This window comes from Microtus ochrogaster, chromosome 7, assembly GCF_000317375.1.
Source record: "Microtus ochrogaster isolate Prairie Vole_2 chromosome 7, MicOch1.0, whole genome shotgun sequence".
Lineage (NCBI taxonomy): Eukaryota > Metazoa > Chordata > Mammalia > Rodentia > Cricetidae > Microtus > Microtus ochrogaster.
The window spans coordinates 21,018,693-21,030,933 of record NC_022014.1 but is presented as its reverse complement, the minus strand read 5'-3'; the positions used below and the strand labels follow the sequence as shown (position 1 = coordinate 21,030,933).

Sequence of the window (12,241 nt, the reverse complement as noted above, 5' to 3'; positions counted from 1 at the left end):
TCCCAGCACAGGTATGGTGGCTCACGCCTGTAGTCCCAGCACAGGTACGGTGGCTCACACCTGTAGTCCCGGCACAGGTATGGTGACTCATGCCTGTAATCCCAGCAATGGAGAGGTTGAGGTAAGAGAATGTCATGAGTTTGAGTCCGGCTTGAACTACAATGTTTCAAAACACCAAAATAAAACAGCTCACCCATTGCTAACTTTATGTAATTTTGGGAATCAAGAGGAAGATAGGAGCCCTTCTCCCAGCAGTATTTCCTTAGCGGGGTGGCCGTGTGCTTGAGTTGTCTGGACATGTGGAGAGTATATACACATGTAAGTTCTGCAGGCATGTGTGCTTTCCTAGGAGTCTGTGGGGATCTAGCCCACCTTTCTGCTCGCTTAGGGCCATACATTCCTGACACTCAGGTGGCAGGAACGCCAGACTTCAGATGACTTTCTACCACTCTTTAGGCCTCGGTTTCCCCTCTTATATAAACGAAGGACTTGAGCTTCATAACTTGTTGTTGTTGATTTGTTTGTTTTTTTTTTCTTCAGACAGATTTCATGCTATACCTAGGCTAGCCTTGAAATTTTTGAGTTTTTTTGAGACAGGGCTTCTTTGTGTAACAGCCTTAGCTGTCCCGGAACTACCTCTTGTAGACCAGGCTGGCCATGGACTCACAGAGATCCACCTGCCTCTGCCACCATAGTGCTGGGATTAAAGGGGATTAAAAGCGTGCACCACCATCACTTGGCTAGCCATGAATTTTAAGCACTCCATACACCACCAAAACTTGCTCCAATTTCATGATTTGAAAGGATTCTGGCAGATTTGATAAGGCTTTTGTTTGCATGTGAATTTTTAGAACTGTTTTTAATTATGTATATGTGAACATGCTGCTATATAGTTATGAGCACATGTGGGTACACATGGCCAAGAAGCCAAAGGTATTTGGGTCCCCTGGTGTGACGGGTAGTTATAACCCACCTAACATGACTGTTAGCAACTGAACCGGGGGCCTCCTCTGCAGGAGCAGCTCACGCTCTTAACTGCTAAGACTTTCCAGCCCCGGATTTGACAGTTCTTAGTTTTATTCCCTCTATTTTGGTTTTGGATTTTTGTTGTTTTGAGACAGTCTCATGTAGTCTAGGCTGGCCTGGAATTCATGCTCCTCCTGCCTCCACCTTGCAAGTGCTAGGATAACAGGCATGTTCCACCATGCCTAACTACTGTGTTTATTTTGGATGCAACAGATAGTACTTTAGGCCTGGCACATACACACTACTATACTCCATCACTAAGATATACCCCAGACCATAATCTAAGGACTTCAGTTGTGATGGTTTTTGGACAGGGTCTTGTTATACAGTTATGGTTGGTCTAGAAATAGCTATGTATCCCACTCTGACTTTGAACTTGCGGCAGACGGCCAATTCAGCTTTCCTAGTGCTGGAACATAGGCATAGGCTACCATGCTTGGCTTGTACTTTTAGCCCACTCTGATTTCAAACTGGCTTTGTTGCTGAGGATGACCTTGAGCTTCTGATCCTCCTGCCTCCACCTCCCGAGTGCTGGAGCAACAAGCCTGCACCACCATGCCTAGCTTAGTCTAAACAAGAGTAAAGAGTTTAAGGCTGTGGTGGCAGAGGTCAGAGTTAGATGTCAGGAGAGTGGCCTAGACTGGTTCACAGCAGCCTCAGGGAGGACACCAAGCTTCAGGCCGGAAGCAGAGCTGGAAGAATGGGACAGCCCAGGGACTCACATGGCATCCCCTCCTCCGTGCTTAGCAGTTACAACATGGCTTCCAGAAGGGGAGTCAGAGAAATGGAGGAGCAGGCAGCAGAGAAGAGACTTGGGTGGGGAAAGTGGCTCCAGGTCCTGCTCTGGCCATGCAGGCATGATAAGCAGGTGCTAGGCCCGTACCTTGATAGTATGGCTAGCTTATCAGGGAGCCCAGGCTATCTCACCTAGGCGCAGACTCTCTTCTAGTTCCACACCCTGATCACAGAAGCCTCCACCCATAGTCAGAGGCTACAGCCGCAGAATCTCTGGCTGACAGAGATAGCTGTCTTCTCCTTCCAGGACCCCTCATGGCTCTCAAATTCACCCTGGGACTGGACCTCAGCGTGAAGCTTGGTCCTGATGTAGGAAGCCTTCACTCTAAAGCTCAGCTGTCTGTGGGTCCTAACATAGAGGTGGAGCCCTGGGAGGGAGTCACAGGGAGGCAGGAGCTGGTGTGGCTGTAGCTAGAGCACATGGTGACATTTTCTCACCTATGCATTTCTCATTAGATCTCACAGCGTGCTGGAGCATGCAGCAGCAAGAACTCAGAGAAGAGCAACTTGCCAGCAGCCACACAGCTAGTGAGACAAAGGAGCGGAGGGAGCAGACTGCAGCAGCCCAGTGGGCTTACATTTGGGGAAATGGAGGTTGATTTAGGTCCTAAGTTATGAAGCCAGATGGAGTGAGCTGTGACTGTCACTGCTAAAGCTGGGCAATCTCAGTGGGTCCAAAGTGTTTTCAAGAATATTCCATGAATGCCGGGCGATGGTGGCGCACGCCTTTAATCCCAGCACTCGGGAGGCAGAGGCAGGCGGATCTCTGTGAATTCGAGACCAGCCTGGTCTACAGAGCTAGTTCCAGGACAGGCTCCAAAGCCACAGAGAAACCCTGTCTCGAAAAACCAAAAAAAAAAAAAAAAAAAAAAAATATTCCATGGGAGCCAGGGATGGAGGTGGATGCCTGCTATAACTCAGCGGGTGAAAGCAGGATGAGCAGGATCAAGTTACACAGGGAATCCCAGGACAGGCTCAGACACACAGAAAGGAAGGGAAGGAAGACAGGGTTTGCGATGTCTTCTCTGTGATCTGTGGGAAGGGGCAGAGCAGCCTCGGGTACTAACTTATTTGAACTCCTGAAGCTAACATCTGCACTGTGTTAATCAAAGTGAGCCTGAAGCGAAGGCCTGTAATTCTAGTTACTTGGGAGGCTGAGGCAGGACTGAAAACTGAAGGCTTCCCTGGACTATACAGTGAGCTTAAATGTCAGTTTGGGCAACTCAAAATAGAAAAGTAAAAGTGGGGTAGAGGATTGGAAGTGTAGTTCAGTTGTTACAGTGCTTGCCTTGCAGACGTAAGGTTCTGGGTCCATTTCTCAGCACTGAATAAACCTGGCATAGTGATGAATGCTTGCAGCCCTGGCACTCAGAAATTAGACAAGAGGCTCAGAAGTTCAACGTCATCCTTAGTTATAAATGGGATTTAAGGCCACATGAGATTGTATTTCAATAATAATAATAATAATAATAAGAGCAAGGCATGCCTTTAACCCAAACACTCAGGAGACGGAGCTGACGTATCTCTGAGTTCCAGGTCAGCCTGGTCTATACAGAATTCCAGGCCAGTCAGAACAACATAATGAGACCCTGCCTCAAAAATACAAACAGGAGATGGGTGTAGTGGTGTATTCCTTTAATCCCAGCACCCTAGGAGGTAGAGGCAGGTGGATCTCTGTGAGCTCATGACCAGCCTGGTCTACACATTTATAGCAATGAGCTCCAGGTCAGCCAGGACTACACAAAGACCCTGTCTCAAAACAAACAAAAGAACAATAACAACAAGAAAAATGTTGCCATCCATACCTACATAAGACTGTATCTAAACAATTAAAATAAATGAAACAAAAAATGACTAGGCAGAGGTGTCCCTGTACCGGAACAGTGCTAACTGGATGAGGGAAGCTCACGCAAGGCAGAGATGGAACACAAGCCCGTGTTGTGGCAGGAAACAGAACACCTCTAACAAACCAAAAGGTTAGGTCTCTCCTCCCACCCCACCCCACCCCATTCTAATGTAGTTTGCACCTGCAGAGGAGACAACAGACCAGACTGTCTAGGATAAGAAAAGGGGGCGGAACATCCCCCCAGAAAGAGGGTCTAAATAGCAGAGGCTCAGCTGTGGAGAGTGTCTCACCAGGAATCTCCCCTTCCCCAAGGAGACAGACCCAAATAATGCCAGGCTCTCATTTGAAGTGCCTTGGGCTCTAAAGAGTGGACCCCCACAAGAGCTGGGGCCTCAGGTGCTCTTTCAGTCTCCCAGCAGGGTAACACTCACCCGGGGACCTTGCCAGAACAGTGTGGCCAACAGGCTTTGGCTCTGGCCATTTCCAGAGTACTGAGCTCAGCAAAAAACAAATTCTAGGAATGGAAATTTAGGCTGCGGGCTCCACTGAGCTTGCTTCAAGAGAGACTCCATATAGATCCAGCTGCCAGGACCCTCCCTGTCCTACAGATTCGATGAGCATTCCCAACCATAACCCAGAAGAAAACAAGGCCTTTCAGCAGGGCTCCAACAAACAACTAAGCCCTGAAGATGGGGTGAGGGCTTTTCTACTTCCTAGAAGTAGGTAGGTAATCAGCTTCACGGGGTGGGGGTGAAAGTCACTCATTTGAAAGAATGGGGGCAGCCAGGTGGTGGGAACACACACCTGTAATCCCAGCATTCAGGAGGCAGAGGCAAGTGATCTTTGTGAGTTCGAGGCCAGCCTGGTCTACAGTGTGAGTTCCAGGATAGCTAGAGCTATTACACAGAGACACTTTGTCTTGAAAAACAACTAATAAATAAAAATTTAAAAAATATAAAAAATGGAGGCAGGATGGAAGTGTAGTGCCAGTGATGGGGCTCTTAGCTGGTATGCATTAGGCCCTAAATTTCAGCTCCAGCATTAAAAAAAAAAACAACTCAATAAATTAAACAAAAAGGGAAAGGAGCCAGTGACTTGTTTCATGAAGCCAGCAGGGGAAGAGTTAAGAAGTAGGGACTTGTAGAACCCGGGAAAAGTACCCCACCCAGGGGAGGAGCCAGAGGGTTAAAAGCAGAGCCACTAGAGCCTGAAGAGACAAGACAGGCTGGCCCTGTGCAAAGGCTTCCCCAGACTGCAGCTCCAGCTCCAGGTAAGCACTCCCCAGAGTGGCTGCCAGCCTGCTTACAGGTCTGCCCAGAGGGAACCTTCCGCCTCATTGCTCCTAGCTGTAACTCTGCACCCCTAATAGATCTGAATAGACCTTAGCTTCTTCCTCTAGCCACCTGGGTTACTGGGGCTACAGAATCTCTGAGGGGAGTGGAAGAGCAAGGAGGTATGGGTCCAGCCTTGACTGATCCTGCCCCAATGCCTTGGCTCTCCATATCCACAGCTCTCTCCTCCAGGGCCTTGGCTGGGATATCATCATATACTGTAAGTTTGTGATGAGACACTACAGTATAGATGATGTACTAGTCTGGGTACCCCAGTTCTAGCGTTTGCCTGGGAGGGCAGAAGAATGCTGAAGCCCCCAGGGCTCACTGCTCAGCCTATCAAGCCTACTGACTGCTGTGGCACTTGGGGATGGCGAGGAAACCGTTACCATTACTGAGTTTAGTAATGGTAACGGTTCTCTTGCTGCTCCCAGAAACTGTGTCAAGAAGAGCTCATTGCCCCGGAGCAGACTTCTGGAAGAAAAAGATACCCCAGGCTGACAAGAGATTGGGGGGTAGGGGAATGGGCCTATTTTTCTCTTTGCTGTTAAAAAGAAATAAAGATAAAAATACGAACACTTGTCACTTAACTTTATTAGCACCCAAGTCTAGGTAGCAGGATGGAGTGGGAGGGATCAAGAAATTGGGTGAACAGGTGGTTGGGACTATCTCATTTAAGAACTAAAGGTTGAAGCTGGCAGTAGTGGCGCACGCCTTTAATCCCAGCACTCAGGAGGAAAGACAGGTGGATCTCTGTGAGTTCAAAGTTAGCCTGGTCTACATGGCAATAGTCAACCAGAATTGTATAGTAAGAACCCTGTCTCAAGGTGGGGAGGGGGGGCTGAAAAGAGATGGTTCAGTAGTTGAGAGCACTGCTGCTCGTCCAGATGACCTGGATTCAATTCCCAGCCACCACATGGCAGTTCACAACTGTCTATATTTCCAGTTCCAGGGGATCCAATAGCCTTACACAGACACACCAATGGAAATAAATAAACCATTAAAAAAATGAAATATACAGGTCTTTATGTAACTTCAAAGTGAGGAACTTGGGGACAAAGAGAAAGGTTCTTCCTACCAACAACTGGGAACAGGGCAAGAGTTTGGGTTTGGGTCCGATGCTACAGGATGAATGAGATGACCCTATTCACACCACAGGGATGGACTTCTAAGACTTACATAGCTGAGACCCCAGGCAGAGGAACTACCTGAGAACTGAGCTAGGGCAGCTTCTCTCCTCCAACGGAAAACATGGTTGGGCAGGCACTGTGCAGACTCAACAAGTCCAGACTGGCTAGCAGCCCAGTGTCCATAGCCCTTAGCAGCCCTGCAGCCCCCCCTTTCACAGGGTAGTTCTAGTCAGTTACTTTCCCAAAAGCTCGAGCAGGGAGGCCCTGGGAACAGCAACAGAGATGGTCATTTGAGAAGTTTCACGGAGAGGCGGATGTTAACATCACAGAGGAAGATGTCCATGAGGTCTCGGCCTACTTCCTGTGCAATCTGGGAGATCAAGAGGCCCTTCTGGCCAATCAGGATCCGCTGCAAGTGGTGAAAAGAGACACTTGGTTCTGTTGTCTGGCCTCACAGGTGGGGGAAAGAACCCTCAGCTGATACTGCTGCTGCCCCATCTCTGAGCCTGTCCTCACTTACCATATGAGATTCTTTGGGTACCAGAAGGTTCTGCTGGATCACTAGCTCCCCATTTGGTCCTTCCTCCCATATCACTGTCTTCTGTATAAGGAGACATCATGACTAGTCAGGCAGGCTCATTTTTATCTTGTGGTACCCAACTGTTCCAAGTGTGTGCCTGGTGTACAGGCCCTGGGCCCTTTCATTCCGTCCACACCTGCTGCACACTGTAGGGCACCTCCTCAGGCAGGTACTCCAGGAGCTTCTCTCGAATTTTGTTGGTACAGATCTCTTCAGGGGTCTGGCTAGTGAGGACTCCACTGTGGAACTCCCAGGGTCCTGGCTTGGCCTGTGCTAGAAGGTACTGCTGTGGGTACAAAGGAAGAGTGGGCTCTTAACCCCCTCAGTACTTCCCTATTTATGCATACTTCTAGGAGAAACAAGCTCATTTTGTTTTTGACAGGTCCTCATGCAGCCCCCAAACTGACCTTAAAATTGCTATGTAGAGCTGGGCAGTGGTGGCGCACACCTTTAATCCCAGCACTTGGGAGGCAGAGGCAGGTGGATCTCTGTGAGTTCAAGGCCAGCCTGGTCTACAAGAGCTAGTTCTAGGACAGGCTCCAAAGCTACAGACAACATAGAAACCCTGTCTTAAAAAATTAAAAAAAAAAAATTGCTATGTAGTAGCAAAGGCTGGCTGGCAATCCCCCCCCCCCCCCAAGACAGGGTTCTCTGTACTTTGAAGCCTGTACTGGAACTCGCTTTGTAGACCAGGCTGGCCTCAAACTCAGAGATCCACCTGTCTCTGCCTCCCAAGTGTTGGGGTTAAAGGTGTGTGCCACCACCGCCCAGCCTGGCTAGCAAACTCTTGATTCTTCTTTACCCTGAACTATTCAAGTGAGCTAGCACAACTGACTGTAATGCCTTTTTTAAAAAAGACAGATCTCATGGAGACCAAGCAGGCCCGGTACATCCTAATTTGTTCAGGCTGGTCTTGAATACCCAGTGTTAAAAATGTCCTAAATGCTACAATTAGGGGTGTGTGCCTCCATGTCCACTTTATGTGGTGCTAGAGATCGAATCAGCGCCTCTTATACACTAGGCAACCATTACACCGAGATATACTCCTGTTCATTTCTGGTCTCCTTATGTAGCCTGGCTGGCCTACAACTCCAGTGGAGACCAGGCTGGCCTCAAACTGAGTAATCCTTCTGCTTCTGCCTCCTGAGTGTGGGGATAACAGGTGTGTGTCACTACAGCTGGCTGGTTTTGGTTTCCTGAGATAGGGTCTCATTGTAACTGAAGTGCCTCTTGAATTCACTGTGTAGTTGAAAATGACCTTGAACTCCTGAGATCCTCTTGCCTTGTCCTCCGGAGTGCTGGGATTACAAAATTACCACAGCCAGGTTTCTGTTTTGTCTTTTAAAAGACAGGATCTTAGTTTACAGTCAGGCAGGGCTGGGTGAGGCCTATCTTTCCATGGCAGAGACGGGCTATGGGCAAGACTAACTAACCTTTAGTGTGTTCACATCCTTGTTGTTTAGTGCTGATAACATGAAGATCTCCTGGAAGTAGGGCCAGCCAATTCTCTGAGGGTTTCTCACTGAGTGAGTATTGGGGTCCCTAGTTGCAGGGCTGGGGCAGGGGGTGCCAAGGTGTGTGGCCTGCTTGATGTTGAGCTTCTTGCCATTGACCACACCTTCAGTGAGGGCTGCTGTCAGCTCCAGGAGAACTGACTTCTGCTTCAAGCAATCTACCTGTAGATGGGGGTGAGCAGAGTACATGGTGAGCAAGATGAGACCGTGGAGAGACTCTTCTTCAGGTGGGCAGTACTCACCTTGTTCAAGACCAGGATGCTGGGAACCTGAGAGAAGCGGGTCAAACACTGCAGCACCTGGGGGCTCAGCTGGCTCCTGGTCCACTTGTCTGACACATCCACAAGAACTACAACTAGAAGGCAGCAGGGAGACAAAATAGACCATGACCTTCATCCTGACCCACAAGTTCCAGGCTATAGGTTCTGGCCAGACCCCAAGCTCCCAAATTCCCAGGAATAAAAGGCTCTGTAAACAGGGTTTCAGATTTTTAGAGTCTAACCAAGATCAGCAGATTCCATGCTTTTCCATGGGTCTTCCAACAAAGACAGCTCCAGATGGTGCCTAAAAGATAAACCTATCAGTCAGGAAGGTCGTACTCTTATGAGGAATGGGTGTAATAGGGAAAACTTGTAGCTCCTAGGAAGGAATATGCCCTCCTCTTTATCACCCCACCTTCCCCACATCTGTTCCCATTAGTAATACCTCTTCTGTTTAACAGGACTGATGATACCAGGTGTGTCGAGCAGAATCTAGAATCAGGGGAGATACCCACCCCCCCAAAGGAAAAGATTTTTTAAATGGATTAGTGGGGAGAAAGACCAAACATATCCCCACTTTAGGTCCTAGGAGTCAACCTAGGGCTTTACACATATTAAGTAAGGTCTTTTTGTTTTGTTTTCAGAGACAGGGTTTCTCTATGTAGCCTTGGAGCCTGTCCTGGAACTCACTGAGATAACATCTGCCTCTATCCCCAGTGCTGGGATTAAAGGTGTGTACCACCACCGCGTGGCTTTGCGTGGCTTTAAGTAAATATTCTAACATAAATCTGTGGAGCAACAAGAGGCTTTTTATTTATTTATTTTCATTTCCCCAGGGTTTCACTGTATAGTCCTTGCTATCCTGAAATTCATTATGTGGAACAGGCTAGCCTTCAACTCATAGAGATCCATCTGCCTCTGCCTCCTATGCGTTGGGATTAAAGTTGTATACTACCACACATAGCTAGAGAGAAGCCATCTTTGTTTTTTGTTTTTTTAATATTTATTTATTATGTATACAATATTCTGTCGGTATGCCAGAAGAGGGCGCAGTTGTGAGCCACCATGTGGTTGCTGGGAATTGAACTCAGGACCTTTGGAAGAGCAGCCAATGCTCTTAACCACTGAGCCATCTCTCCAGCCCGAGAAGCCATCTTTGATATTAGCATCCTGCCTTTCCTTCATGGGTAAGCTGTTATTGACTTTAGATTTTTTTACCATTTGGCATTGTCTTAATATTACATGAGGACTCCAAAGAAAGAGGATGACCTTTAATCCCAGCACTCGGGAGGCAGATCTCTGAATTTGAGGCCAGCCTGGTCTACAGAGTGAGTTCCAGGACAGGCTACACAGAGAAACTCTGTTAAAAAAAAAAAAAAAAAAAAAAAAGAAAGAAAGAAAGAAAGAAAGAAAGAAAGAAAGAATGACGTTGACCAAGTGGAATGCTGGAGACGGGACTCACTGGCAGAATGCTTGGGTAGTTCCCAAGCGGCCCTGGGTTACATTCCCTGCACTGCACAAAATAAAACACAAAACCACAGAGTTCAATGCTGAATTATGCTTTGTTTAGTCAGGTGGGTTGTCATTCCTTCACTCCTATAATCACAGCATCTAAGAGACAGAGGCAAGAGGATCATTTCAAGCTTAAGGGCAGATTGGCCTATACATTTAGACCAGTGCCAGTCAGGGCTACATGGTGAGACCCTATTTCTGAAAGGGGAAAAAAATGAAGATTCCGAGCTAGCTGGACATGGTGGTATCTCTTGTATCCCAGCACTTGAGAGATGGAGTAGGCAGAAAGATCATAAAATCAAGGTAATCTCTGGTTACACAGAGAGGCCAACCTGGGTCACATGAGACTGTCACAAACACAAAGGATGGAGTGGTTCAGGAAAGGCGCAAGCTGCCAAGCTTGACAATCTAATCTTGGGTGTGAGGATTTACAGAATAGAAAAAAGAGACTCCTGGAAGTTGTCCTTGATCCCCTCCATGCCAGGGCCAAAACTTCAGAACTTAACGGCAAAAGAGGGAAGGGAGAGGAAGGAACTGAGTGGAGTCTTAAGATAAGGAGGTCCTTGCTGGGAGTGGTCTACAGAGGGAGTTCCCGGTCAGTCTGGGCTACACAAAGAAACCCTGTCTTGAAAAGAACAGCAAAAAAAACAAAAAATGGGGGGTGGTGTCTTCCATGCATTCTTTTCTTTTCTTCAGTTTTCTGTTGCTGTTGGTTTTTGTTTGTTTGTTCTGCTTTTGTGTTTCAAGACAGGATTTCTTTGTATAGACCTGGTTTTCCTGGAACTCACTTTGTAGACCAGGCTGGCCTTGAACTCAGACATTCACCTGACTCTGCCTGGGATTACAGGTGTGCGTCACCACCGCTGCGCCAGGCTGAATCATTTTTAAAGAGACTAATGGTGAGAGAGAACTGACTAGCCTCACTCTATCCTGTCTGCAGAACTTCTGCAGGTACCTACCACCTGGGCCTCCTTCTCTGTGATGACCCCTAGAGCTTGGCATCGAGTGGTGTGCACCTTCTTGGAGACAGGAAACACCTTCCAGGAAGAAAGAGGTTCCAGTGAGATCCTTGATCCCGCCCAGGCCATCTCCCCAGGCACAACAAGTGAATGACAAAAACAAAATGAGAAAGGTGGTGTAAGAAAACTGGGTAAATGGTCCAGTGGTTAACAGAACTGACTGCTCTTCCAGAGGACCTAGGTTCAATTCCCAGCACCCACATGCTGGCTCACAACTGTTTGTAACTGCAGTTTCAGAGGATCCAACATCCTGGGGTTTTCTGGCCTCTGTAGGCACCAGGCACACAAGTACCACACAGACATTTATGAAGGCAAAACACCCAGATACATAAGATAGTGAAATGTATAAAAAGGGAGGTATAGGGATTGGGATGATAAAAGTGTGGTATACTTTACGGCCCAGCAGCTGATTGGAGAGTGTTGACTTTCCTGCATTTGGAGTTCCTAGGAGGACCACTCGGAGGACCCGTGGATTCTCAGGCATGTCAGGAGTATGGACCAAGAGCAGATTCTGCTCATCTGTTAGGATGGGAACATGAGTAATATATTGCAATCTAGACTTTATTAGATACTCAGCTCTAATACCCAAGGAGGAAATCAAAATGAAAGATTAGTACACCAGGCTGAAGTTACCCATCCTAACTCTGAGACTAGTATGCATTTAATTTTATTGGATTTCTCGGGTTATCTAACCTCTCTAACTAAGCCCCTTGGTTTTCTCATATGTAATGTGGAATTGCACTAACAATATCTATGAATAACTTCTTCACAATGACAACTGTGTAAAAAAATTGCTCAGCATAGGTTGGGCATTGTGATAAACACATATACTTGTAATCACAACCTTTGAGAGGCTTAAGCAAAAGTAGATTACTGGGCCAGGTGGTGGTGGCGCATGCCTTTAATCCCAGCACTCAGGAGGAAGAGGCAGGAGTATCTCTGTGAGTTTGAAGCCAGCCTGGTCTACAGTGTTAGTTCTAGGACAGCCAGGACCGTTACACATAGAAACTCTATCTCAAAAAAAGAATGAATTACATTTGAGACACAGACCAGCCTGGGCTACATAATTAGACCCTGTCTCAAACAAACAAACAAAAAACAACCTCACTAAATTACAATGGAGAAACAGCACTTTACACATGGAGGGGCAGTGGCGACAGCACACACTTTTTTTTTTTTTTTTGGTTTTTCAAGACAGGGTTTCTCTGTGGTTTTGGAGCCTGTCCTG

General features: G+C 47.4%; 1 protein-coding gene across 2 annotated transcripts in view; it reads right to left on the bottom strand.

The window, feature by feature from the left end:
* Positions 1–5,572: 5,572 nt before the first annotated feature.
* The window catches only part of Eral1 (Era like 12S mitochondrial rRNA chaperone 1), an 8,577-nt gene continuing 1,908 nt past the window's right edge, over positions 5,573–12,241 (bottom strand). Inside the window, exons 2-10 of one of the 2 annotated variants that reach the window (XM_026780933.1) lie at positions 11,405–11,532; positions 10,954–11,031; positions 8,928–8,974; positions 8,725–8,786; positions 8,465–8,577; positions 8,142–8,384; positions 6,845–6,991; positions 6,649–6,729; positions 5,573–6,537 (exon numbers count right to left, since the gene is read on the bottom strand). In XM_026780933.1, the coding sequence (XP_026636734.1) occupies positions 6,415–6,537; positions 6,649–6,729; positions 6,845–6,991; positions 8,142–8,384; positions 8,465–8,577; positions 8,725–8,786; positions 8,928–8,974; positions 10,954–11,031; positions 11,405–11,532 (1,022 nt within the window). In that variant the 3' untranslated portion in view covers positions 5,573–6,414. Of the gene's footprint in view, positions 6,538–6,648; positions 6,730–6,844; positions 6,995–8,141; positions 8,385–8,464; positions 8,578–8,724; positions 8,787–8,927; positions 8,975–10,953; positions 11,032–11,404; positions 11,533–12,241 lie in introns of both variants that reach the window. The other variant, XM_005349476.2, reaches the window with a different exon arrangement.